Genomic DNA, 26,654 nt, shown 5'->3' on the forward strand with positions numbered 1-26,654 from the left:
CGGACCCCCACCCTTCACCCCTAGCGCTGCAATCCCAGGCCTCCTGACTCCCCACCCCTCGAAATTGCCTTTGGAAACTGAGATTTACAAATCGAGATCCGACGTCGGATCCTCACTGAAGCGCCTTTTGTCCGCAACCCCCTACAGCGCTGTCCTTTGGTATTAGGCGAAAACGCATGGGAGGTTTTGCCTGGGATTTGCCGCTCTCTAAATGCACATTTCCCCCAGCCAAATTCTCAGAACTCAAAAACAAGCCCCCGTGCAGAGTTTTGAGAATTCAGATGGGGAAAATGGGCATCGAGAGAGCGGCAAATCCAAGGCAAAACCTCCCCTGCTGGGAGGGGCCGTGGCTCAGCGGTAGAGCATCTGCTTGGCACACGCTGCCGGTCTGAGTAGACAACCCTGACTTGGATGGAGCAAGGGTCCGATTCAGTAGAAGGTTCCTTTTTAGGGGAGGGGCTGTGGCTCAGTGGCAGAGCCTCTGCTCGGCATGCAGAAGGTCCCAGGTTCAATCCCCGGCCTCTCCCGTTAAAGGGACCAGGCAAGGAGGTGATGTGAAAGACCCCTGCCTGAGACCCTGGAGAGCCGCTGCCGGTCTGAGCAGGCAATACTGCCTTTGATGGACCGAGGGTCCGATCCAGTAGAAGCCAGCTTCATGTGTCCAACTCGGTTGAGGGTCGCGCTGCTGGCCTGGGACTGGCGAAGCCCTTGGCCCGGGGCAGCCTACATCAACGCCTTGCGACCCCCTTCGACCCGAGCCTCTTTCCTCCAGGCGTCCGCTCTGCCCCTTCGCCGGCTGCCGCGGGTGGGGGGGGGGCAGGCGCCGGGGGCTGGGGGGACGGGACCATCCGGAGCTCCTCCTCCCGCCCCTTTCCTGGCAGAAGGGGCGGCCCCGGCCGGCCAGCCGTCGGGCGGGCGGGCGTATAAGAGCCTCCCCCCGGCTCGCCTGCCGCAGTGCCCGCTCGCTCCGACGGCACCATGCTGAGCTACAGCGCGGACTCGTTCTTCGCCGGCTTCTCCCGCAAGGAGCCGGGCGGGCGCTCGGGGGGCTCGCTGGGCTCCAGCGGCTTCCACTCGCAGTCGTGGTCGCGCAGCTCGACGGCGGCGGCGGCGGCGGCGGGCTCCCGGCGCCTGGGGGCCGGGGCGGCGTCGGGGCCGCGGAGCCAGCTGGGCTCGTCGACGGAGAGCCTGGAGTCGTCGGCGAACGGCGAGCCGCGCCGCCGCAGCGAGAAGGAGGTGCTGCAGGCGCTCAACGACCGCTTCGCCGGCTACATCGACAGGGTGCGGCAGCTGGAGGCGCACAACGGGCAGCTGGCGGCCGAGGCGGCGGCGCTGCGCCAGCAGCAGGCGGGCCGCTCGGCCATGGGCGAGCTGTACGAGCGCGAGATCGGCGACATGCGCGGCGCGCTGGTGCGGCTGGGCGCCGAGAAGGGGCAGCTGCGGCTGGAGCGCGAGCGGCTGGACGACGCCGCCGCCCAGCTGCGCCAGCGCCTCGACGCCGAGGCCCGCGGCCGCCACGAGGCCGAGGCGGCCGCCCGCGCCCTCGACGCCTTCGCCCAGCAGGCGCGCCTGGCCCAGGGCGAGCTGGACAAGCGGCTGCAGGCGCTGCGCGACGAGGGGCTCTTCCTGCGCCGCGCCCACCACCACGACGTGGCCGAGCTGCTGCAGCAGGGCGCGGCCGGCGGCGGCGGCCAAGTCCAGGCGGCCTTCGAGGCCCGCGAGGCCGCCCACAAGGCCGACGTCACCTCGGCGCTCAAGGAGATCCGCGCCCAGCTGGAGGGGCACGCCGTCAAGAGCACCCTGCAGTCCGAGGAGTGGTTCCGAGGTGAGCCGGGGGGGGGGGCGTGCTGCCCGCCGGCCTCGGAAGCCGCCGGGGAGGGGCTGTGGCTCAGTGGGAGAGCATCTGCTTGGCGTGCAGGTTCGATCCCCGGCCTCTCCAGTTCAAGGGACCAGGCGAGTAGGGGATGTGAGAGACCCCCCGCATGAGACCCTGGAGAGCCGCTGCCGGTCTGAGTAGACAATACTGACTTGGATGGACCGAGGGTCTGATTCAGTAGAAGGCAGCTTCACAGGGTTCTTTTTGGGGGAGGGGCTGTGGCTCAGTGGCAGAGCCTCTGCTTGGCATGCAGAAGGTCCCAGGGTCAATCCCCGGCACCTCCAGTTAAAGGGACTAGGCAAGGAGGTGATGTGAAAGACCTCAGCCTGAGACCCTGGAGAGCCGCTGCCAGTCTGAGTAGATAAGACAGTGGCTCAGTGGGTAGAGCCTCTGCTTGGCGTGCCGAAGGTCCCAGGTTCAATCCCCGGCACCTCCAGTTAAAGGGACTAGGCAAGGAGGTGATGTGAAAGACCTCAGCCTGAGACCCTGGAGAGCTGCTGCCGGTCTGAGTAGACAATACTGACTTGGATGGACCAAGGGTCTGATTCAGTAGAAGGCAGCTTCACGGGTTCCTTTTTAAGGGAGGGGCTGTCGCTCAGTGGCAGAGCCTCTGCTTGGCATGCAGATGGTCCCAGGGTCAATCCCCGGCACCTCCAGTTAAAGGGACTAGGCAAGGAGGTGATGTGAAAGACCTCAGCCTGAGACCCTGGAGAGCCGCTGCCGGTCTGAGTAGACAATACTGACTTCGATGGACCAAGGGTCTGATTCAGTAGAAGGCAGCTTCACGGGTTCATGTGTTCATGAGGGTCGGGTCCCCGCCCGCCCCACTTTGGACTGGCCTCCAACAGGCAGCACCCGGCTTCTGGGAGTCTTTTTAAAGGACATTTATGCACGGGAGGTTTTGCCTTGGATCTGCCGCTCTCTAGCTGCACATTTTCCCCATCTGAATTCTCAAAACTTTGCATGGGGGGCTTATTGTTGATTTTTGAGAATTCGGATGGGTCAAATGTGCATCTAGAGAGTGGCAAATCCAAGGCAAATCCTCCCGTGCATATATGGCCTTAGACTATTAACCTCCCTGTGCAGAAAAGGTAACCACGACAAAGGGTTTAAAAAGCACTTCTCTTTCCTGTGCTACCCCCTCCCCCTCCCAAGACTGTATCCGAGAGCAGGCGGTTGGCTATTGCTGAGAATCCCCTGCCTCACCCGCCCCATGGCACTCCGGGCACCCAGTTCCAATGGGTGTGTGGGTAGATGCGTGTAGGGGGGCACTTCGAGTCGTATAGGGTCCGTAACGGGGTGCTGTTGCAGTGCGGGGGCGTGGCATCCCACTAAAAACCGGAGCCGCGACTCCGCCCCAAAAGAAGGAATCGCACCGAGGCGTAGGGCCCCTCCCACTCCCCCCCTGTGAACCACTGGCTTTAGTTCCCTGATATATAAGCTCTTGGCTCACCCCCCCACCATTGGTTCCATTTGGGGGACGGAATTTAAGCCCCAGCTCGTTGCAAAAAGTACTGGTGCTGGATCAAAAAGGGGTGGCTATATCTTGTGGGATGTAAGTCGACGCAATGCAGAGGAGAGAATGCCCGCCTGGGGAGGGGGAGATATTACCTTTTGAATAGGTGCGGTGGGGCAGTTGGCAACGGGCTATTTGAGGCCACACCCTCCAGCCTAGCTGAAAGAGGCGGCTGGGTAAAGTGAAGAAGAAGAGTTGGTTTTTATATGCCGACTTTCTCTACCACTTAAGGGAGACTCAAACCGGCTTACAATCACCTTCCCCTCCCCACAACAGCCACCCTGTGGGGTGGGTGGAGGTGAGAGAGCTCTAAGAGAGCTGTGACTAGCCCAAGGTCACCCAACTGACTTCGTGTGGAGCAGTGGGGAAACAAATCCAGTTCACCAGATCAGCCTCCGCCACTCATGTGGAGGAGAGGGGAATCGAACCCAGTTCTCCAGATTAGGGTCCATCGCTCCTAACCCTTACACCACGCTGGCTGAACAAAATAGGGTGGTGGGGGGAGCTATGTGTGTGAACCGAGAGTAGAGACCGCTGAAGGAATAAGGGGAGCCAGGCTGCCCCCACGGCAAGGACAGGGAATGATCTCTGGCCCACCAGCGCCCTCAGAGTACTTGGGTGGGAGCAGACGCAGCTTTGCCCAAGCGGGGAGGGAATGAAGATGTCTTCCTCCATGAACCCAGGGAGCAGAGGAGATGCTCCAAGGGTCAGGCGAAATGCATTAGGCAGCTGGTGGGGGAGAAGGTGAATGGCTCTGCGTCTTGCTGATTGGTGTGGGTGCAATCGGACACCGGCCCCAGTTGTCCTGCGGAGACGGCTAAGGGCAAATCCTAATTCATTTGTGGTTGGAGGGAGGCTGCGGGGAGAAGCGAGATCCGTCTGGAAGCCGGGCACGTATCTCCGCCCCGCAGTCCCTGCTGAGTCAGGGCTTCCGTCCTGCAGCAACTTGAGGCCGAAGTGAGAGCCCGCAGTGGTTTGGGAGCGCCGCCCGGGTGGCGCAGAGTGACGGGCTCCTCTCCTCTTCCCTTCCCTCCCATGTCCCGCATGGGGTTCATTCATTCACCGGCTGGCGCTGGACAGAGGCGGAGCAAGCGAGAGTAAGGAGGGGGCCCGGAAAGGTTGCGAAAGGCGCCAGGGAACCTGCCAAAGTGGGGAAGGGCCGTAGCTCAGTGGCAGAGCAGCTGCTGCAGAAGGTCCCAGATTCAATCCCCGGCATCTCCACTTAAAAGGACCACGCAAGTGGGTGATGGGAAAGACCTCCTCTGCCTGAGACCCTGGAGAGCCGCTGCCGGTCTGAGTAGACAATGCTTTGATGGACTGATTCGGTAAAAGGCAGCTTCATGTATTCAAGGGTGTAGTACATTTGGGGAGAGGCTGTGGCTCAGTGGTAGAGCATCAGCTTGGCATGCAGAAGGTCCCAGGTTCAATCCCCTGCATCTCCAGCTAAAGGGACCAGACAAATAGGTGATGTGAAAGACCTCTGCCTGAGAGCCGCTGCCGGTCTGAGTAGACAATACTGACTTTGATGGACCTTCATGGTCTGATTCAGTATAAGGCAGCTTCATGTGTTCAAGGTGAGCAGCTGCTAGAAGGGTAGCCGTGTCGGTCTGTTGTTGCCTTTAAGGTGCTACAAGATGCTTTTGTTATTTGAGTAACTCCAGCCGCACACACGCAATGCGTGTGTGCGTGTATGAGAGTGAATAGAAGGGGAGCGGCCCTCCTGAAACGCTGCCGTGCTCTCAGGAAGGGATTTTCCAGATTCGGGCGTGCTGCGCGCACACGGCAGCTCACGATCCGAGAGCAGGGGCCGAGGGAGTTGAAATGAAAAGAGCCCTTTATCCATCCCCACCCACCAAAAATGGACGCGTGCCAGGGACTGCAGCAAAAAAGTTCCCCGAATCCACCTGACGTCCCGACGAGTCGCGTCACAGGGACCATCGTCCCTGTCACTACTCGCTTCGGATCCGAATCCGCATTCTTGGCTGGTCGGTGGCTCGCCAGGGTCTCCGGCGGCGTCCGGAAGGACTAGCCGCTGTCCAGGGTGCTGATCCGTCTGCCTGCAGGCAGCGTCACTGAGGACGCAGCTTGTTCATTACCGGGGGACCTCCAAGGCACATATGCTCAATGTTTATATTTAGTCCCCCCTGTTATTCCATTCCTAACGGAGTCATACCAACTATGCCCTCTTCTTACTCCAAAGCCTCTTCTTACGGGGGCTGCAGTTTTTTAAATGTCAAGCTACCACAGATCCAAACTGGGACAACTAGAAAGTCTGGCTTTAACTCTGTGTGTGTGTGTGTGTGTGTGTGTGTGTGTGTGTGTGTAAAGTGCCTTCAAGTCACAGCCGACTTATGGCGACCCCTTTTGGGGTTTTCATGGCAAGAGACAAACAGAGGTGGTTTGCCAGTGCCTTCCTCTGCACAGCAACCCTGGTATCCCTTGGTGGTCTCCCATCCAAATACAAACCAGGGCTGACCCTAGTTTTAAATAGCATGCTTAAATGTGAAAACTAGGGTATCCTTTCACCTTGTTTGTCAGTACAACCCTGGTTTCCAGAATCATCTGGAATTATCTGTTAACGCTGCTCTGGTGTTATATTTTCCAGGTTTTGTATGCTGGAGGGTGGATTATTATGGTTTATTTCTTACTTACTTTTGTGTTTACTTTATTTATATCCTGCCTTTCTCCCCAAAGTGGTTTACATTGTTTCCCTCCCATTTTATCATCACAACAAACCTGTGAGGTAGGTCAGCTGAGAGTGTGTGACCAGCCCAAGGTCACCCAGTGAGCTTTCATGGCAGTATGAGGATTCAAACCTGGGTTTCCCAGATCCTAGTCAGACACTTTACTTATTTACTTTCTTTATACCCTGCCTTTCTCCCCAGTGGGGGTCCAGAGCAGCTTACATCATTGCTTTCTTCTTCTTCTCCTCTCCTATATCTTATCCTCACAACAATCTTGTGAGGTAGGTTATGCAGAGAGCATGTGACTGTCCCAAGGTCACCCAGGAAGCTTCCAAGGCAGAGTGTGGATTCAGAGCTGGATCTTGGAGACTATACAACACTGGTATGCTGTTTTAGAGTCTAGCATTCTGTTTCCAGTGCCCTGGCAGGCACCTCCAATTCTGAACATGAAGAAATACTGGAACAGGGAGATATATCCCTCCACACATCTCCTGTTAATCAATGGTTTGAGGTGAGATGGCCTTAAAAGTAGTAACTGCCTTCTAGATTACAGTGAGTCTCAACTGAATAGTGCAAGTTGTGTGTGTGTGTGGGAGGGGGTTGATTCCCCTCTCCTGCAGAACAGTCATTGATCAGGATCTCCTGGACTTTGCCAGACAGTGCATCTTCTTGCCTCCTTGGGCACTATCCATGGTTCTGAACCAGTGGTTCCAGGCAAGGTCAACTGGTCACCTTTGAGCGGTATAATTTTTAACATAGTAATCCAGAATAGCTGGTTCTTGGACCAAAATGACTGCAGTTTGATTTCTCATCTGTACACGCAAACATGCAGTGAAATAATGTTGCATTTGTTTCAAGGGTTTTGTATCACTTTAGGCAGGGGCTCCATATAGCCTGGATAGTATCAATTACATTCTGGAAGTTCTCAACCAGTATATTTGTAAATCTGATTCTCAGACCATCTCTAGCATGGTGTAGTGGTTAGAAGTAGGGGACTCTAATCTGGAGAACTGGGTTTGATTCCCCACTCCTCCACATGAGCTGAGGACTCTAATCTGAAGAACCTGGTTGGTTTCCCCACTCCCACACAGGAAGCCTGCTGGGTGACCTTGGGCTAGTCACAATTCTCTCTGAACTCTCTCAGCCCCACCTACCTCACAAGGTGCCTGTTGTGGGGAGAGGAAAGGAAGGTGATTGTAAATTCGTTTAAAACTCTTTTTGGTAGAGAAAATCAAGGTATAAAACCAGCTCTTCTTCTTTTACTTCTTCTTTCTCCACCTCTTTTCCCTGCTGGGGACTGGTGCAGATTTTCCTCAGCTGCAAGCTGCACATCATAATATCCAAGACAGGATCTGTCCGTCCTAAGTGGGAGGTTATTTAATGATAATTTATATGCACTTTTAAAATATGCAACATTCTTCATAACCTACATAGTATGAAGAAGGTCAGCAGCAGCCCCATTCTACAGATACTGTAAAACTGAAGGAGAGACACAGTTCAGATTCTATATACTGTCCTGTGAGATCTATTTTTATGGTGCTCCAGGAAAAGCTCATCCAGGTTGACTCCCATTGTTCAAAATTCATCCATTCACTTATGGCGATGAAGACCAATTCCCCCTCTCATCTCTGATTCCTCTTGAAATAACCTGTCATTTTCTGACTCTTCTGTAGTAGGTATCACATTTCCCTTTCTAAAATCATGCCTCCCTGACTCCTTTCTATGTCTCCTCACTGGATTAACCATTGGAACAGGTTCTTGCTGTAGGTTCACAACCCCCCCCCCAATCTAAATGGGTAGGTGGTTATTCTTGAACTGTCTTCTCAGCCATCCACTCAAATGTGCATCCTTTTCAAGTACGCACACTGGTTGTCTGTCATACAGGTTTAAGTATATTAAAGGGTAGATAATATGCATTAAGTGATCACAAAAATATAAGAAAAGCCCTGTTGGATCAAATCAATGACCCATGTAGACTAGTGTTTCCCATAGCAGTCACCCAGCTACCTCTAGGAAGCCCACAAGCAAGGCATAAAGTCAACAGCCTGCCTTTGCTGTTTGTCCTGAACACATGTTAGAGCCCGAACATCTCTCAATATCAAGGTTGCATTTACTATCAGAGTTATTAGATCTTGATAGATATATCCTGCTCTAGTAATGCGACCCATCTCCCTTTACAGCCAGTGGCCAGCCATCTCTACATTGTGGCAGTGAGTTCTACAAGTTAACCATGCATCCTTGTACTGTTGAGAATGGGCTCTTAGGTTTGGCCCCCCATTCCCTTTACTTTCATTTTGCTGCGGCAAGAGTCCCAGGAGAATCAGATTTACAAATATACTGGTTGAGAACTTTAAGAATGTAATTGATACTAACCAGGTTGTATGGAGCCCCTGCCTAATGCTACACAAAACCCTTGAAACAAATGCAACGTGAGCCGAGGGCAGGAATTAGAAATAAACAGACACTTATTCATTGTTTTCAACCAATTCATTTTTTAAAATTTAGGAATGCTTGTTTTTTAGCAGTTAATTAACAAGGCAATTAAAAGTAAATCCTGCATCATCTTTGTGCAGGCAGTTGGAAATCAAATACAGAGAAAAGCAATAGCAGCCTGTGAATTAATGCATGTGCATAGATTAAATGCAGCAATGCGTTAACACCAATCATCACCCTTCTGTAGGATGCCAGTTAAAGCCCATGGTTCCCCCACCTCCAACCTCAATTACACAATGAATTTATTAACTGGTGAATTATTTCGAATGAGATGCCTATCATTTATAGCTCAAGGCAGCTTTTCTACAGGCTGACATAAATGCAGGACAAGGTACGAGAGTAAAACACAAAATACATACAGGAGTAGAGAGAGAGGATGTAGAGAGGACTAATTTTGTAGCAGTATAACATGCAGGGGCAGATTAATGGTGCACGCACACACACTGAGTCACGCATACACACTTTCCCACTCACACACACAAAAGAGCAGCAGATTTAAAACATGGTAAAATGAAGCTCAGCCCAAGCCCTTTCATTAGGAAACCCTAATAGAAACCATGACACAGCTACCCCAGGAACTTGCCTCTGTGGTGTTCAGGTTGCTGAATCATCTTGCAGATACCAGAGGAGGAGCTGAGCATCTCAGGAAGTGACATCACAGAGGGGCAGGTCTTAGATTCCAAAAAGGAGCTGACCAAGCTGCTGCATCCTACACAGAGGGTTCCTTGTTGCTTCCCTTTTGTTCCTTGCTTCATTTATGCATTTTGCCATTTGCAAGCAGGGTGGTGTTTTTTTAAAAAATCTTGTTGTATGCAAATGGCCAGAACACTTTTAAGGGCTTCAGTCACCTATATGTTAAAGAACCTTTGGAGAGGGAATTCTCTCACTTCTTAACTTGTGCTGGGGCTGTACACAGGGGGGGCCACTTCCCTGGAGGGCCACTGGCAGGCAGGAGCAAGCGGGGCCAGACCCCAGTAGTTCTGCCAGTCCTGTGGGGGCTGACTTGGACTGCTGCAGTGGCCACTCAGCTTAGCTCTGTTCCTGGGCTATTTTAACTCCCCAGTCCCCAGGTGAAAGAGCTCATCTTGTTGTGAAGGACCCCCATTCAGTTTTATGGGACAAATGAAAAAGGCTCTAACTTTGGGCAGCTGAGAGTGGGTAAAAGCTTCCCTATGCACACCAGATTTACTGGGGGGAGGTTTACATATGCTCTCAGTGGTGCTCATGTGTACACCCCCTTCACTTTCTTCCATAGGAGTGAATGGCTACTGTTCAAATCCCCACTGTCCCATGAAGCTTGTTGGATGGCCTTGGGTCAGTCACTCTCCGCTTAACCTGCTTCACAAGGTTGTTGTGAGCATAAAATGGAGGAGGGGAGAATGATGTATACTGCCTTGAGTTCCTTGCAGGAAGGATGGGATACAAATATGCTAAATAATAAATAAATATGGGTGGCCTGATTCACCTTGAAGAAAACGAGATGGGCAAAGCCTCAAAGAAGTGCTCCAAACCAAATTTATTATATAGCCCAATGAGTTTCAGTGCAAAAGGATCTTTTTCAGGGACACTGGGGAGGGGCGTGGTTCAGTGGTAGAACATCTGCTTGGCATGCAGAAGGTCCCAGGTTCAATCTCCAGCATCTCCAGTTAAAGGGACTAAGCAAGCAGGTGATGTGAAAGACCTCCACCTGAGACCCTGGAGAGCCGCTGCCGGTCTGAGTAGACAATACTGATTTTGATGGACCTAGGGTCTGATTCAGTATAAGGCAGCTTCATGCGTTCAATGCTTAACAACATGGACTGCACAATCCTAAACAGAATTATATCCTTATAAATACATAGAAGTCAGTTCCCTTAGAAGGGACTAACTCTGTTTAGGATTGCACTATAGTCCTTCCCAAAAAAATGGTTCTTGTAGGTTATCCGGGCTGTGTGACCGTGGTCTTGGTATTTTCTTTCCTGACGTTTCGCCAGCAACTGTGGCAGGCATCTTCAGAGGAGTAACACTGTCCTTCAATGTTACTCCTCTGAAGATGCCTGCCACAGTTGCTGGCGAAATGTCAGGAAAGAAAATACCAAGACCACGGTCACACAGCCCGGATAACCTACAAGAACCAATGAACTCTGACCGTGAAAGCCTTCGACAATATCTTCCCAAAAAAGTTTTTAAAATTTGTTTTACTCTCCATCCACCAATGAAACTATTTCTCATAGAAAGCTGAGGGATACTAATATAATGCTGCTGTAGTATTAGCTCACTTTGGGCATGGAACTCACTCAAAAGAGTTCATGTAAGGCAGTGTGAGCCTCCAGAGAAGAGAAAGGACCCAGACTACTTTACTCTTAAGGTGCAAACCTTATGAAAGTATAAAAGACTAACAAGGGTATACTAACAAGTATAAAAGACTAACAAGGGTAACTCTCTATTGCAAGAGAGTTGTTTGCCAGAAGTGAATTAATATTCTCCTGCATTCAGTGAGAAATTGTTTCAGCTTATTTTTAAGTATCATTTAGATAGCTTGGAATCTGAAATAAGTTTGTTGGAAGATACGTTTGATTTCTGATTAGGCAGGTTTTTCCTTCCCCTCCCCACCTTTTCTATCTGCACATTATGGGTCATTTTTTGTTCCTTACTTGTTGCATTTGAATTTTATAAAATTTGGTTTTTAAAGACAGTTTTAAAATTATTTTTAAATAAAACATACATGCATAACATTTCTTCTCTTTTTTGTTGTATAGTACAATTTAATGCTGGTTTTGTTCTTGCTTGTGAAGTAAAAGATTGAAATGTGTTGGATTACTGTAAATGTTTTTGGAACACTTCTTGGTTGTGTTTGGCACTGTTTGGTGTATTTTTCTTTTCCTGTTGCTAGTGGTCCTATCCTATCTTAGGCAGCTGTTCAGATCAGATTAGAGCTTTACTTTTAGTGTCTCAGTAATGTCACTTAAGTAATTGAGAAAGCAGTTAAGTCACTGGGTCCATCACCACCTAAAGGATCTCCACACAGAAGTAATACTGTGTATAATTTGTTCTTGATTGTGAGAGCCTGCATACCCCCAGCTCACCAACAGCTCGCAGCCAGCGTGGTGTAGTGGTTATGAGTGCTGGTTTGGAGTGGTGGACTCTGATCTGGAGAACCAGGTTTGATTCCCCAGTCCTCCACATGAGTGGCAGAGGCTAATCTGGTGAACTGGATTTGTTTCCCCACTCCTACACATGAAGCCAGCTGGGTGACCTTGGGCCAGTTACACTCTCTCAGCCCCACCTACCTCCCAGGGTGTCTGTTGTGGGGAGGGGAAGGGAAGGTGATTGTAAGCCAGTTTGGTTCTTCCTTAAGTGGGAGAGAAAGTTGGCATATAAAAACCAACTGTTCTTCTTCTTCTTCTATTTGTGTTGACACTACGTGCTGTTTTTTATTTTAAAAAGTTCTAGACTGAGCTAGATAACTCAGCTGTCCCTCTGCATTGGGAAAGATTAATGAATTGGTCTCATTTGTTAAAAAGACACAACCAAACGACCCACCTCCAGCAGAATCTGATTAGAAGGAGGTAAGACCAGAGCAGGAATTCATGCAGAGATTAAGCAAGTGATGACGCAAAACATTCTTTAATTATTTCATTAGCTTGTTTTTCATGGCTCACCAGTAGTTCCCTCATAATGTAGTAATACACCTGGGCTCATTTCCCAGTAAGGATAAAGATTTGGCTGTCTTGACATTCCTGTTTTCTGTGTGCAGGGATTTTTCTTTTCATATGGCGGAACATTCAGTCACTTGACCTTTTATTTACTGTCTAAAATGGTACCAATCAGAGGCTTACCATATTTCCAGTTGTTTCTGAGAATTAAGCCTTTCAATCACTACAAACAGGAAATGTAGAATAGGCAAGTTAAACCCCCAATGTCTCTTCACACTGCCAGTTATTTCAATCACCACTTTTTACAAAAAGAGATTTTTGCAAAGAAAAGTGGTGATGTTGAAAACTCCCTGGATTTCATTGTTTCCTAACTGGAAACCTCTAGTTCCAGGTTAGGAAATATTATGCAGATGCTCAGAGACTCTCTTGTTGTTGTTATTAATGCCTTGGCTAATATTAAGCCCTGAATTAGATCATCTACGCTAGTGTTCTTGAGCTCCTTCAAAACATTCCAGTGGTAGCATTGTGTTAGGACCACATCACCTAAATAGGGTGATAAGAGGCCATATCTTAGTGGTAGATTGCACACTTTGTATGCCCAAGGTCCAGATATGATCCCCAGCACCTCCAGTTAAATGGCTCTCAGGTAGCAGGACTGGGAAAAGCTCTTGGCTACGATTCTGGAGAGCTGCTTCTAATACACAATACTGAGCTAGATGGATTAGGTGGGTTGACCCAATTTTAGACAGCTTCATACATTCATAGATAGATAAATACATTTTCTTAGAGGATAGCTCTCTGGAGGATTGTTAGGACAGCTAAACAATACCCCTGTTTTCAGAGGCAGAATACAAAATGTTGGAGGACGGAGGAGTACGGGTGCCTTCACGATCTTCTTTTGGCAGTCCAGGAAGCATCTGCTAAGCCAGTGTTAGAAACAACCATACTGTACTAGAGGAGCCTTTGGTCTGATCTTGAAGGCCTCTTATATTTGTCTTTCACTCTCTCTTTCTCCCCCCATTCCCCTACCCCTCACAACAGTGAGACTGGACAAGCTGTCAGAAGCGGCCAAGGTGAACACGGATGCCATCCGCACAGCCCAGGAAGAGATTTCCGAATACCGCCGACACCTGCAGTCCAAAACTACTGAGCTTGAAGCTCTGAAAGGGACAAAGGAATCTTTGGAGAGGCAGCAGGCTGACATGGAAGATCGCCATCATGTCGATGTCCTGTCTTACCAGGTAACATGCAGCAGGGCTTGGCCATAGACACGTGTGATGTACAGCTTGGTGTGAAGACTAGAAGACAACTCAAGGCAACATTTTTAACACAAGGGTTTATTCTTCAGACTACATGTATAAAGTAGAAACAAAATATAATGACCATGGTAGCAAATCTATACTTTCTCTAAAAGTTTACCAAATACCTAAAAATAAGTCCATACTTAATTGTTGTCTATATGCCATGCATTCAAATATTGATAAAGTTGTAGGGTCCTCAGTTCATTGATATACTGGAGGTGTCTCCAGTATATTTATCTCCAATATTGTAATACAAGTCTTTTAGCTGTAGTAAGGGTACAGAGGGCCAATTTTCATTGACCATCAGTTAGCCTCCAAGAGATGGGAAGATAGTTTAAAAGTACATAAGCATCCTCAAAAATCAATGAACATTCTAATACAAAGTTGATACAAGTAACAACTTCCTCCCAGAAAAAAAAAGAATGATGATACACCCAAAGCATATGTTTAAGGGGCGCATCCTGTGTGTTACAATGCCAACCATTAGACATTTTACTCAGTCCTTTACTAAAAATTCACTGTGGTGTCTTATATATCCTAAACAAAAATTTTTTGCTGAATAAGTCACAAGATCTATAGAGATTTCAGGTATAACCTTTAAGGCCATATCCCATTGCTTTCACAAAATAAGGCAATCTAGCTCCTTACTCCATTCATTCCCGAGACTCTGCATATCATATTTATTAAATAACACCAAATGTTTATAGACAAATATTGTAGGTTTCATTTTCTGCTTTGACAGAAACAGAAGGAAATTTAAAGTGTCTGTAGTGGAAAGATGAGAGCTTAGCAGAGGCCTACTGGAGAATTAAGTCATAGTGGATGAAATTTGTTGAAGGACATCTCACCTACCTTTCTCCTTGCAATGTGCAGATACAGGGGAGTATTGGGTGAATTGTAGATGGCACTCTCAGTTTCCACAGGTTGACGGGGAGGACAAACAGGCCTGATCACTGCCTGGCAGGAAAAGGCTTACTCGCTTTTGAAATGAAGACTTTGCTAGTTGGGTTGACCCTTTAAGGTAGAGACAAGGACACAGCCCAATGCATAAGCTTTCTGTTCACCTAAGGCATCCAGATAAAGAAACTAGCAAAAGCCAATTGCCTGGGTAGGGGGTGAGGGAAAATAGCCCGAACCATTGCTTTTCTGGCAATCAAAAACAAAGCAATTGGTGAAAATATGTTTTTCCCCCTCCCCAGGCTGATTGACAACCTAAGTGTGAACTAATCACGTTCTCTAGAATGCATCCCAGAATTCTTTGCAACCCACACAACCCATGGCAGACAAGCTGGATCATGTCTCTCCTTTCCAGATTGTAAGAACTAGAGAGTTCCCATGTTTTAAGTATCACATCTCTCCTTTGTATTTTGTATGTCACACACCCTCAATGCAGAAGGTTTGAAAGACACATCCAAGTGTAGCATAGCATGCTAAAATGTATATTTCTATACTACTTAACTGTTTCATACAAATTCCAAACGAGAGAAGTGTGGAACATCTCTGCTGTTTCATGTTTTGGATCCACTAGCAATTTCCATGGATGGAATGGATTTCTGTCTGCATAGCACGACCTTCTCACCCCTCCCCTGCTTCTGAGGGCAGGTGACTCCCAGGATCATCTTTAGGGGGTAGGTTTGTTGCAGGAGGGTCAATCAGCAGGAATCACCTCCATTTCCATCCACAGATCTCCTCCATGGGATCCAATCTTGAAAATGGTAGACATGATCCAGCTGCAGTTAAACCCCACTGACTTCCATGGAAGAAATGTAAGCACATGTTTCACCTTTCCAATGAAATGAACTTTAAAATGCTTCTTGTTGGACCAATTGTGCTTATTATTTGTTGGGTGGGGTCATGCCTGTTTGACTCACTTTTAAAGATAGCTTGGTTAAAGTTGGAAAGGACCACAAAAGGTCAAATTCTGGGGCCAGATCTGCCTGTGAGCAACCAACTGTTCAGCCTGGAACTAGGTGAAAGATGACCAGAACAATTCTAGATTCAGGTGCAGTAGCACCTTAGAGATCAACAAGATTTTTGTGGTATAAGCTTTCAAGTTTGACGAAGGAAGCTTTGCCTCTCTGATCTTGTTGGTCTCTAAGGAGCTACTGGACTCAAATCTAGCTTTTCTACAGCAGACCAACATGGCTAACCTCCTAAAACCAGAACAATTCTGCCTTTCTTCCATAGGAGACGATTGCACAGCTGGACAATGAGCTGAGAAATACCAAGTGGGAGATGGCAGCCCAGCTCCGGGAATACCAAGATCTGCTCAATGTCAAAATGGCCCTGGATATAGAGATTGCTGCGTACAGGTACCCTTCAACTAATCGGGGAAATTATCACAATCCATGCTAGGGCAGGATAACACATACCAGCAAAACCCCACCTCTTGACATTCCCATCTTCTCGCCCTGTTTAAATGTTGGCACAAATTGCACAAATTCATGCCCCATACCCCTTGTCCTTAGGATTCTTTGCTCCAAATTCAGATTTCTACTCTTTTGTTCCGGCAACCCTTGTTGGTCTATCAAAAAGAGAATTGTGGGAAGGTATCAAGGAAAAAATCTTTTAATTGCATTGGATGCAAGAACTGTCCGAGGGTCAAGTAATATTGCAAAGACTATCATTATTATGGATAACGCAAATCACCTAGACCAGGGGTGTCGAACTCATTTGTTAGGAGGGCCGGATATGACATAAATGTCACTTGGTCAGGCCGGGCCATGTGTAAATGAATAAATGGGGCGGTGCTTATCAAGGATGTGACCTCACATTGTGAGGGCACATCCTGTGATGTCACTTCCAGGTCAAAGGTCAAGTGACATCACTCTCAGGACAACCTCATCCCGCCACTTCCTGTGAGGTCACTTCCCCCCTCATTTAAATTTTAAAAACCCAGCGGTCAGATAGACTCTCATTCCATACAGATAGTAGGCTACAAATAGGCTCTTGCAGCCAAGCAGGCGGCTGGCTGATTCGAATCCGTATGGGAAGCACATCCCACTTGCCTACCTTTTTGGCCCTTGTAGCTTGCTTGGGGTTGCCAGGTCACAGTGCTACAGTGGCAGTACAAACCATAGCCAGTCGGATTATCTTGTCGGGGATTACCTTGCTACCCTATGGCTTGAATCCTGTGCTAAATCAGCACTTGTGGAAGGCATTTCCATCAATGGAACTGGATTTACACCTTCTCACTGTAGCCCAAAATGATCCCTGAAATGGTGCTCTGGGGGGAACAGGGGAAGTGTGAGGGTGGAGTGAGAAAGCTGCAGTGGGAGGGGCAAACAGCAAAAAATCACACCCTCTTACATTAGTGGGATTTTCTCATTGGGATCCAACCCTGTGCCCCCTTGGAGCATTGGCCCCAGACCTCCAGATCTATCTTAATTCCTCCTTTTTTACTTCCCAGGGTTGCCCCAGCCATGCTTTCTCCAATGTCACCTATCAACCACCCATTGGTTTTGGGCTGCTGCTTATGGAATCTCATATCCTTTAGTCCTGATCAGCCTTCCCAACACTGCTTGCTTTCTCCCTTCTTCCATCACATCCAGATTAAGCTCTCCAATTAGCCCCCTCTATGCCTTTTCCCTCAAGCCTCATTTCCCCTTCCCTAGAGATTCCTCCTTCTCAGCCCACTTCCTGCTCTTCACACCTTCTTTCATCCCCCTCATCTCTGTGTTTTGTGCCCCTTAGCTTCCTTTCATTATGGGTCCTCTTCCCATCCCTCGTTCTGCCTGTACATATAATACCAGCCAAACTGACAGTCTTCCCATCCCTCAAAGAAACTGGGTGACAAAGCATCTAGCGATCGTTTAGCTTAGCCAATCAGTGTCAGGCTTTACCGCTGCATGTATAATGCAATATAGATATTATACAATCTGTGTCTCTATTTTTGATATAAATACATTGTCATCCACATTGTGACAATTCAAAAAAATAAACTGTGGATTGCATTTAGACATAGATCTAACCATTGTATTGCTAATGTATCTTCTTAATAGGGCAGCTTTGGGGTCATCCCATTACTCTCTTAATCAAAGCCAGCATGGTGTAGTGATGTCAGACTAGGATCCGGGTGTCCCAAGTTTAAATCCCCACCTTGCCATGGAAGCTTGTTGGGTGACCTCGGGCTAGTCACATACTCTCAGCCGAACCTACCTCACAGGGTTGTTGTGAGGATAAAATCGAGAAAGGGAGAATAGGGAAGCCACTTAGAGTCCCCATTAGGGAGAAAAGTGAGTTATAAATTAAGCAGATGAATAATTAAAGTTGATTAAAGAACTTAATCATCAATCTTCATCAGGACTTAGTGTTTAGATCAGAAGTAATTTTTTTTAAAATGATAGGAATTTCCTGCCCATCTGTTTTGTGATTGCATGCCCCACATTATAAAGTAGCTCTGACTTCCTTTTTCTCTCCCACCCATCTTTGAAACAGGAAGCTTTTGGAAGGAGAGGAGTGCCGCATGGTAGCAGGATTGGGACCGTTCCCTTTCCCCGAAGTCCTCCCCAAAGCTCCCAGCATTTCCACTCATATCAAGGTCAAAAGCGAAGAGAAGATAAAAGTGGTGGAGAAGTCAGAGAAGGAGACAGTGATTGTGGAAGAGCAGACTGAGGAAGTCCAAGTAACTGAAGAGGTCACTGAGGAAGACGGAGGTGAGAAAAAGGAGGAAGAAGAGGAGGGGGAGGAAGGGGAGGAGGAAGAAGAAGATGAAGAGGAGGAGGCAAAAGAAGAGAAGGAAGAATCTGAAGGAGGAGAGGGTGAAGAGGAGGAGGAGGGGGCTGAATCTCCAGAGAAAGGCAAAGATTCTCCTTCAGCAGAAGCAGCTACATCCCCAAAACAAGAGCCTGCAAGTAAAGAAATAGCAGTCAAATCTCCAGAAAAAATTAAGTACCCAGAGAAGGAAGAAGCCAAATCTCCTGCAGCAAAGTCTCCAGCAAAAGCTGCCACTCCCACAAAAGAGGAGGCCAAATCCCCCGCCAAAGTGAAGTCCCCAACTAAGGAAGAGGCCAAGACTCCAGCAGTCAAGTCTCCTGAGGCGGTTCCATCCCCTACCAAAGAAGCAGCCAAGTCTCCATTAAAGGTTGCATCTCCTACCAAGGAAGGAGGCAAGTCTCTAGAGAAGGACAAGTCCCTGGCGGTGAAATCTCCAGAGAAAGCAGCATCCCCTACGAAGGAGGAGGCCAAGTCTCCAGGGAAGGTCAAGTCTCCATTAAAGGAAGAGGCCAAGCCTCCAGGGAAGGTCAAGTCACCCACAAAGGAAAAGGCCAAGTCACCAGAAAAGGAGGTAACCCCACAAAAGGAACCAGCCAAGCCACCTCAGAAGGATGCAAAGGCAGATGTGAAAGAAGAGAAAGAAAAAGAGAAAGCTCCAACAAAAGAAAAACCAGATGAGAAGAAAGCAAGCAAGAAAGAAGAGGAGCCCCAAAAGGAAACCACAGCCAAGGATGTGCAGAAGCCTGAAATCAAGACAGTTGAGGAGGAGAAGAAGGCCAAAACTGAGGGCAAAGATGACCACAAGAAAGACACCAAGCCTGAAAAACCTGCCCCTGAGGAGAAGGAGGAGGAGGCAGCTGCTAAAGCTGAAGAGCCCAAAGTGAAGGAAAAGGAACCCACCAAACCAGCAGCAAAACCCAAAGAAGAGCCTAAGAAAGAAGAGAAAGCAGCAAAGAAAGAGCCTGAGCCAAAACCTCAAGAGAAAGATACAAAAACCAAGGAACCAAGCAAGCCATCTGAGAAGGAACCTGAGAAACCAAAGGCAGAAGACAAGAAAGAAGAACCTAAGAAAGAGCCCAAGAAGGAGCAGGAGGAGAAACCCAAAGCAGAAGCCAAGTCTAAAGAAGAGGCCAAAAAGGAACCAAGCAAAGAAGAGGCCAAGAAGGAACCCAGCAAAGACTCCAAGGAGACACCCAAACCAGAGCCTGTGAAAGAAGCTCCCAAGGCAGCCAAGCCCAAGACAGAGAAAGTGGAAAAGTCCTCCAGCACAGACCCCAAAGACAGCAAAGCCACAGAGAAAGTGGCGTCGGCAAAGAGTGAGAAGTGAAAAGAGGCCTCAGAGATGCATGATGGCCCCCCCTTGATGTGCTGCAGAAGGCCTTCCTGCCCCAGGGCTGGCTCCTCTTGCCCTCCAAAGACCAGACTTTGCTTAGGTGAGCAGCCATCCCTCTCTCACCGAGGCATGTTAGCAATATGTTTATGTGAAAGAAAAAAAAGAAAAAACCCTAACCAAGCAATGAAACGAATCTCCTCAGTAAAGGGGGGTTCGGTTATGTTATGATAGCTTCCGTAGCAGAATGTGATATACGCAGAATGCCACATTTAAACACTTGAATTATTTACCCGGGGGGGGGGGGAGGGTTCCCGAGCAAAACTTGACTGCCCTTTTCAAATAAGTGCATTTATTTACCTAATGGGCAACCAAGGGTCAAATGCAATAAATGAATGTAGAGCTGGAAAAAAGTTACGCTTTGGAAGATGTACAGTAGGCTAGAGAATTCCAAAACGATCTGAAATGCCTTGTCTTCATCACATACACACAATCCTGTGTCGTCATCACTTGAGAGCTTCATCCCTAGCTAGTCTCAGGAGGAAGAATGTTCAGGGCATCCCTATGCTGCAAGCTGAGATGGGTTTGGAAAAGGTTTCATGGTCTTGGCTCCTCCACCCCCCATCTCAAGGGACTCTGGGAAATCTAGCTGGGAAAGTGTGCCGAAACGTTGGCTCACCAGAGAGCATTTTGCTTTTTGGTTCAGGAATGACCGTTCTCAGAATTCTCTGGGGGGGAGACAGACCAGGTAAACCAGTTTGAAACTGGTTTCAGTTTGTAGATAAACATGCCCTCTGTATACAATCAGGTACTCACTTGTACACACCAATGGCGAAGAAGTGCACTATGGCAACTCACTCAAAAGTTCACTTCCAGTTGCTTTTGTGCAATACGAGCAAATAAAAATGCTTACAAAGAGCTGCTTGTCTCATTCATGTTGTGGTCTTCATTTCAGGGCACGATTTGCCAAAAATACCCAAGCAACAAAGGGGAGAGGGGTTGAGAGAGGGAGGTGAGATCCCAGATCTTCGTACCTCTCAGCCCTTCTCTTTTCAAGCCACCTAGTTTCCCATGGCCCTGCTGCCTTCTCATCCCCCCTCTCTTCCTTTCCCAGTTCTTGTTTCTCCTGCCTCTCCTTCCCTAAACCCTTTGAAGAAGTAGTAATGAAACTGGAATTTGCTGCCATTTAATATAGTCAGGGTCATTAACATGGACAGCTCTAAAAGGGGATTAGACAGATTCATGGGTCATCAGTGACTAATAGCTATGATGACCAACAGGAGCTTCTGAATACCATTGCTGGGAGACAACAATAGGGGGAGGCCTTGGCCTCTATGCCCCTGTTGGTTGACCCTCCAAGGTGGTTGCTTGGCCACTGTGTAAAACAGGATGCTGGGCTTCAGACTGGTGGGCCATTGGTCTGATGCAGTTCTTCTTACGTTCTTATAAACCCACCTGGTGTAGGCTCAGAGAATCACACTCAGTGGCAGGCCAAAAATATTTCAGCTGCCCCACCTGTCTGTGGCATTGCTGAAGGCTTCATCCTAACACACAATGCCTTTGTGCATTATGTCATCGATAATACACACTGCTCCAGATGATCTTGGGATTCCTTTTAAGCAATCCCACTCTGGGAATGTGCAAAGGCCTTCATTCACTTTGCATTTTTGCAAAGGCCTTTGTGGGCATGTCTCCATTCACTTTGCATATTCACCAAGACCTCAGGAGTATGCGGTGTCATGCAGCTCACACATCATTTTGCTCCTCACTCGATCACCACCAGTGGTCACCTCTAGGTCTAGACTTGAACTTCAGGACTGAAGCAGTAATTCTAATTGTCCCCTCCCCTTCTTTGCACCCCTGGGTAGTACCTGCAATGATGTACCTAAATCAGCGGTGAGAAAGGGCAGGCGAGAATAAATTGAAGATCATAACTGTAGTGCTATTGAGGACTAAAGAGCAACTACCTTGGGATAGAATCATAGAGTTGGAAGAGACCACCAGGGTCAAAAGCAACCAAACTGCTTGGTAGTGAGAATGCCACAACTGTGGATCTACATACCAGTTTAGACATCAGTCTCCTGCCCCCTTCCTCCCCTATGCCGATCTCTGCAGTCCACCAAAGACAGCCTCCTGCTCCTCCCCTCTGTGCCTCAGCTGGAATCACTCACTCTCCTCGGCTTCTTTCTTGAGTCATCTGGCATTTTTGTTAAGCAGGTTGCCTTTCCAGTATTGCAGGGACATGCAAAGGGAGGCCTTGGCTGATGGCTCTGCTTTTGAAGTAGCTATAAGTGGTCTTGTTTCCAGCTTCATCCTGGGCTTAAGAACATAAGAAAAGCCATGCTGGATCAGCCCAAGGTTCATTAGTCTGTTCACACATTATCCAGCCTGTGTTCCACAGCACCTAATATAATAGACATGCTCATCTGATCCTGAAAAGAATAGTATTCATGACTAGTATTCATTTTGACTAGTAGCCAAGGATAGCCCTAACCTCCAAGAACATGTCCCCTCCCCTCTTAAAGCCTCCCAAGTTGGCAGCCATCACATCATCCTGGGGCAGGGAGCTCCGCAATTTAACTATGCTTCCCTCCCTCAAGGAGGCATCCCTCAAGAAGGCTTCCCTCCCTCAAGGTTTCAAAACTGTCAAGGTGATTAATCTGAACCAGGTACCCAAGATCTGATACACAGGTAGTCCAAGGCTATCAGACACATCCAGAAAGGGGACATTTGTAAATCTATTCCTCAGAATGGGAGGCATGAAGTGTCTTCCCCCCCATTCCCTCAAAAAATATTTCAGCTACCCTTACACATGCAGCAGAGTTGAAATTTGCTACCCATGTAATCCAAGACTCCTGGAATCCTAGGAAAGGCGGCATTTAAGAGATGAAGGTTACTACTTCAGAGGGAAGATGCCAACACAGAGCAAGCAAAACTCACTGGGACAGCATGTTGGGCTATGGCAGTTTCACTGGCCCACTGCACATGAGGCTACATGAATTTTGACAAGTCATTTGGGAGGCACATCTACATTTCCATATCGCAAGGTGGAAGAGAAACCTAAAGTACCACACAATTCTTGATGACTTCACCCACAACACCCACATTCTCTGAGAAGAACATTAAAATGAAACTGTGTGTGTTGGGTGGGGGGAAGAGGTCCAAGTTCAATGGCCCCACTTTCATGAGGAGGAAAGACCACATGACTGATTAATGCTATTTCAAACCGCAACAGCTACAGGTGTGCATTTAATAGGAGTGGAGGATACCATGTTCTCATGCAAGGAGCATCACCTCCAGCCAGTCAATGCAGCACAAAGCTTGTTGCTGCCTCTCCGCCCCAGTCCTTCTGGTTGCCTGGTGCTCCCCACCTCTCAAGCTTTCAAGGGGGCAGCTGCCCCATCTCCCCCTCTGCTCTCTTGCCCCTTTGTAAGTGGGCTTAAAGAAACCTTAACAGTCTTCCTCCAGGACAGGCGGAAGCGACGCCTTGGTGGCCGTTGGGCTGCCAATGTCCCTCTTCCCCCAGTTTCTGATTTGGAGATACGATTAGATTGTTGTAAGAATTATACGTAACAGACGGGAAACGCTTCAAGTGCTGAACAAAATCATGGCACAAATGCTCGCACAGCCCCACTGATGAGAGTCTCTGGCTGAACTCCTTCCCCAGGAGGGAGACGTGGAAGGCACAGGCCCCTTGGGGAGGGGCCGTGGCTCAGTGGTAGAGCATCTGCTTGGCATGCAGAAGGTCCCAGGTTCAATCCCCAGCATCTCCAGTTAAAGAGACTAGGCAAGGAGGTGATGTGAAAGACCCCTGCCTGAGACCCTGGAGAGCCGCTGCCAGTCTGAGTAGACAATGCTGACTTTGATGGACCAAAGGTCTGGTTCAGTATAAGGCAACTTCATGTGTTCATTTGTGAGGGGCTGTGGCTCAGTGGTAGAGCATCTGCTTGGCATGCAGAAGGTCCCAGGTTCAATCCCCGGCATCTCCAGTTAAAGGGGCTAGGCAAGGAGGTGATGTGAAAGACCCCTGCCTGAGACCCTGGAGAGCCACTGCCAGACAATACTGACTTTGATGGACCAAGGGTCTGATTCAGTATAAGGCAGGTGCATGTCTTCACAGCAAGGTTTCAGACTTTTAAAACAGCAAGGTGGTGGTCAGGCTTTTGCTGGCTTCTCGCGAAGCACCCTGGATCCCCCCCCCCGGCATTCTCATCTGATTTCTATTGTCTCCCCCGTCCCCCGTAGAGCCGCCTGCAGTCCAGCCTCCTCTGCCTGCTGCATGTACTGAAATAAGTCAGACACGGGGCTAAAAATAGGTGCCTAATGGAAGCTGCAATGCAGACTTCCCTTCTCAGCTTCTTTGATGGCAGCAGGCCAGCTGACTTGACAGAAAAGGAAGCCGGGAAGCACATTTTTGAAGGTGGGAAAGGAGACAGTCTGCCCTGCCCACTTCCTTGTTCTCGATCCCAACTTTCCTACAGCAGCATCTGTCCATGACCCCGCCACCCACCACAATCCTATTCAGGTCTCCCATTTTTATTCCTTTGCAACTGCCTTCAGCTTGCTTCCGCTGTGCACATGCCAGGCATATCTAAGAAGGCCCCCAGCCACCCTGCCCAAATAGCAACGCTTCAAGAATCCCAGCATTTATTCAGTCAACCAAGCCTTCCCCCAAGACTACTATCTCTGGGATGTTTTGAAACAAAGATAAGAGAGCAGTGTGGGGCTAGGGCTCCGGTCTGCTTCATACAAGGCATTTCTATTACACACCTGCACGAAATAGGCTACTGCTGTTTCTAAAACACTTGCAGTTTTCATACATTGCTTTTTACACTTCGGGGCTAAGACAGACTAATGAACTGACCGTCGGAAACCATTGGCAGGCCGGGCAGAGCGCTCAGTGCTCACTTAGGCAAGGCTTTGACACTTGTGCACCGATATGGACCCCTGGCCTTTTTGTCTCAACCTTAAGGCTGTTTCTCCCCCAAACTGCCTCCTGTCCACTTCTGAGGGGGCTGAGAGCCCCACTTTCAGGAAGCTTTACGCCACGGGGCCAAAGTGGAATGACCCGAGCCCTGGCCAGGGGAGTTCCTCCTGCAAATCTGACAGCAAAAGTACCTAGGGGAAATTCACAGCAACTAGATCTCAATCTCTCTGTGCTGGCATATAAGAATCCCCAAAGGCTTGACGGAGATGCCCAAAACAGACTGGAAGGGGTGTAGTGGATATACAGCACCCCTCCACTGGAGAGACCTGCCTGCTAGCTTCCCCACAAATCACTCTTGCAAGGAAAAAAATCCACTTTTCAGTAGTTTGGAAGGGCCCTTGCTTTGCATGAGTACGCTGCATATTTAATCTGAGGAATCTCTAGTTAATAGCATCTCAGGCAGCACAGCTGGGAGAGAGCCAGCGTGGTGTAGTGATTATGAGCGGTGGTTCGGAGCATTGGACTCTAATCTGGAGAATAGGGTTTGATTCCCCACTCCTCCACACGAGCGTTGGAGGCTAATCTGGTGAACTGGATTTGTTTCCTCACTCTTCCACATGAAGTCAGCTGGGTGACCTTGGGCTAGTCACAGTTCTATTAAGAGCTCTCTCAGCCCCAACTACCTCACAGGGTATCTGTTGTGGGAAGGGAAGGGAAGGTGGCTGTAAGCCGGTTTGATTCTTCCTTATGTGGTAGAGAAAGTCGGTATATAAAAACCAACTTTTCTTCTTCCATGCCTGAGGCATGACATGTCTGAGCGACTACTCACCACAACTGAGCACAAAACCAGAATTACACATGGGATTTGGGAGTTTCTCTCTTTCAACTTTAATACTTGAAATATACCCCTCCACATATACACACACACACAGCAGAGAAATGACATTGGAATGACTGCGGCAGAGTGGCCGATGAGCAGGATTCTCTGGTGTGGCCTGAACAGCCATAATGAAGAATTCCAGACAAGAGACACTCTCCTTGGAGGCAGCTGTCCGGAGGAAGAGGATCCCAGCACCAAGGGTCAACGGTGGCTGAAGAACCCCTGAGGATAGTTGAACTTGAAAGGTTTCATCCGGCTGGGTCCCCTGAGAGACAAAGGGAGGGAGAGACCATGCTGAGTTACAAAGGCTACCAGGGAAAGTCGTTCAAACAGCGGCTGCCTTATTAGTAATACACTTGGTCTTTTGTACAAAATGCCATAGAAGCAGAGCAAAAGTTTTGCGCTGCTGATGAACCAAAGCACTTTAAGAGGCTGGAACCAAGCTACCACTGTGCCTTGTGCATTGCAAGAAAAAGGAAAGGTCCCTGCCCCAAGCTGCTTACAACTGAAAGGGCTCTAGTGTGAAGGGGAGGAGAGAAGACGTGCTCCCTTTGGGAGGCAAAAGTAGCAGCTGCACTCACTGCAACCCACAGTCGCTCCAGGAGGAGCAGGACAATGGAGGACAGCAGCGGCAGGAGTAACACGTGCCAAGAGGGGAAAGGGAAAGGAAAAGAAAGAAGGTCGATCTAGGTCACAGCCAGTTCAAAAATCACAGCCACCAATCTGTGGCTGATGTAAACGGGTATATTCCCGTCTCAGCATGAAGTGTGAGAGTAAGGAGACTTGTGCTAAATCATCTCTGGTTAGAAAAACTCCCCCCCCCCCCCCCGTTCACAGAGAAGGAGCCAGGGTCTCACCGCAGGCTCCTCCCAACACGTTAGGTAGCAGCTCTTGTAACTCCCTACCTCACCAGGCGCAGACACATCTTCTCCTGCGGGAACTCCTTGGGCCCCTCCACACTGTTGTCGTGGGTCTCCGTCTCCAGATAGACGTCCAAGACGACGCACAAGTGCTGCAGCTGGTTGGTCAGGAGCTGGTAGCCTGGCTTGGGGCCGCACAGCTCCTGGTAGTAGACGTTGACCTCACCCTCCATGGCCTGGGAAAAAAACACCACAGGAGGCACAGAGAGAAATCAGCCTCTCAGATGCCCACCTACGTTACCAAAGCTTTAGCCTCCCATTTTATAATTAAGAAGTGCATACATCTTTGTAAAAGATTAGAAAGAGAGACTGCTGAATTACAGCTAGTAATGAAGCTCAAGACAATGCATTCTCCTGGACTGAATAGAGCCCTAGG

The 26,654-nt window shown here is 48.8% G+C and overlaps 2 protein-coding genes across 3 annotated transcripts in view; one reads left to right on the plus strand and one right to left on the minus strand.

Annotated features, from left to right (window-relative positions):
• Nucleotides 1–978: 978 nt before the first annotated feature.
• On the plus strand, nucleotides 979–19,548 carry NEFH (neurofilament heavy chain). Its single transcript, XM_056859864.1, has 4 exons — nucleotides 979–1,825; nucleotides 13,246–13,445; nucleotides 15,693–15,817; nucleotides 17,943–19,548. The coding sequence occupies exons 1-4, from the start codon at nucleotides 979–981 to the stop codon at nucleotides 19,546–19,548; spliced, it is 2,778 nt and encodes a 925-aa protein (XP_056715842.1).
• A 5,939-nt stretch (nucleotides 19,549–25,487) lies between these two features.
• THOC5 (THO complex subunit 5) overlaps nucleotides 25,488–26,654 on the minus strand; it is a 30,018-nt gene continuing 28,851 nt past the window's right edge. For both annotated transcript variants that reach the window (XM_056859867.1, XM_056859866.1), the window contains exons 18-19: nucleotides 26,264–26,454; nucleotides 25,488–25,623 (exon numbers count right to left, since the gene is read on the minus strand). In XM_056859867.1, coding sequence (XP_056715845.1) covers nucleotides 25,560–25,623; nucleotides 26,264–26,454 — 255 coding nt within the window. In that variant the 3' untranslated portion in view covers nucleotides 25,488–25,559. The remainder of the gene's footprint in view (nucleotides 25,624–26,263; nucleotides 26,455–26,654) is intronic.

The sequence above is a fragment of the Euleptes europaea genome, chromosome 13 (assembly GCF_029931775.1).
Source record: "Euleptes europaea isolate rEulEur1 chromosome 13, rEulEur1.hap1, whole genome shotgun sequence".
Lineage (NCBI taxonomy): Eukaryota > Metazoa > Chordata > Lepidosauria > Squamata > Sphaerodactylidae > Euleptes > Euleptes europaea.

What these genes read in the sequence shown, in the direction of transcription:
- NEFH (XM_056859864.1), top strand. Translation starts at nt 979, where the DNA reads ATGCTGAGCTACAGCGCGGACTCGTTCTTCGCCGGCTTCTCCCGCAAG. An exon ending in GTCCGAGGAGTGGTTCCGAG is followed by an intron (nt 1,826 to 13,245) that starts GTGAGCCGGGGG and finishes CCCTCACAACAG; the next exon opens with TGAGACTGGACAAGCTGTCA. An exon ending in TCGATGTCCTGTCTTACCAG is followed by an intron (nt 13,446 to 15,692) that starts GTAACATGCAGC and finishes TTTCTTCCATAG; the next exon opens with GAGACGATTGCACAGCTGGA.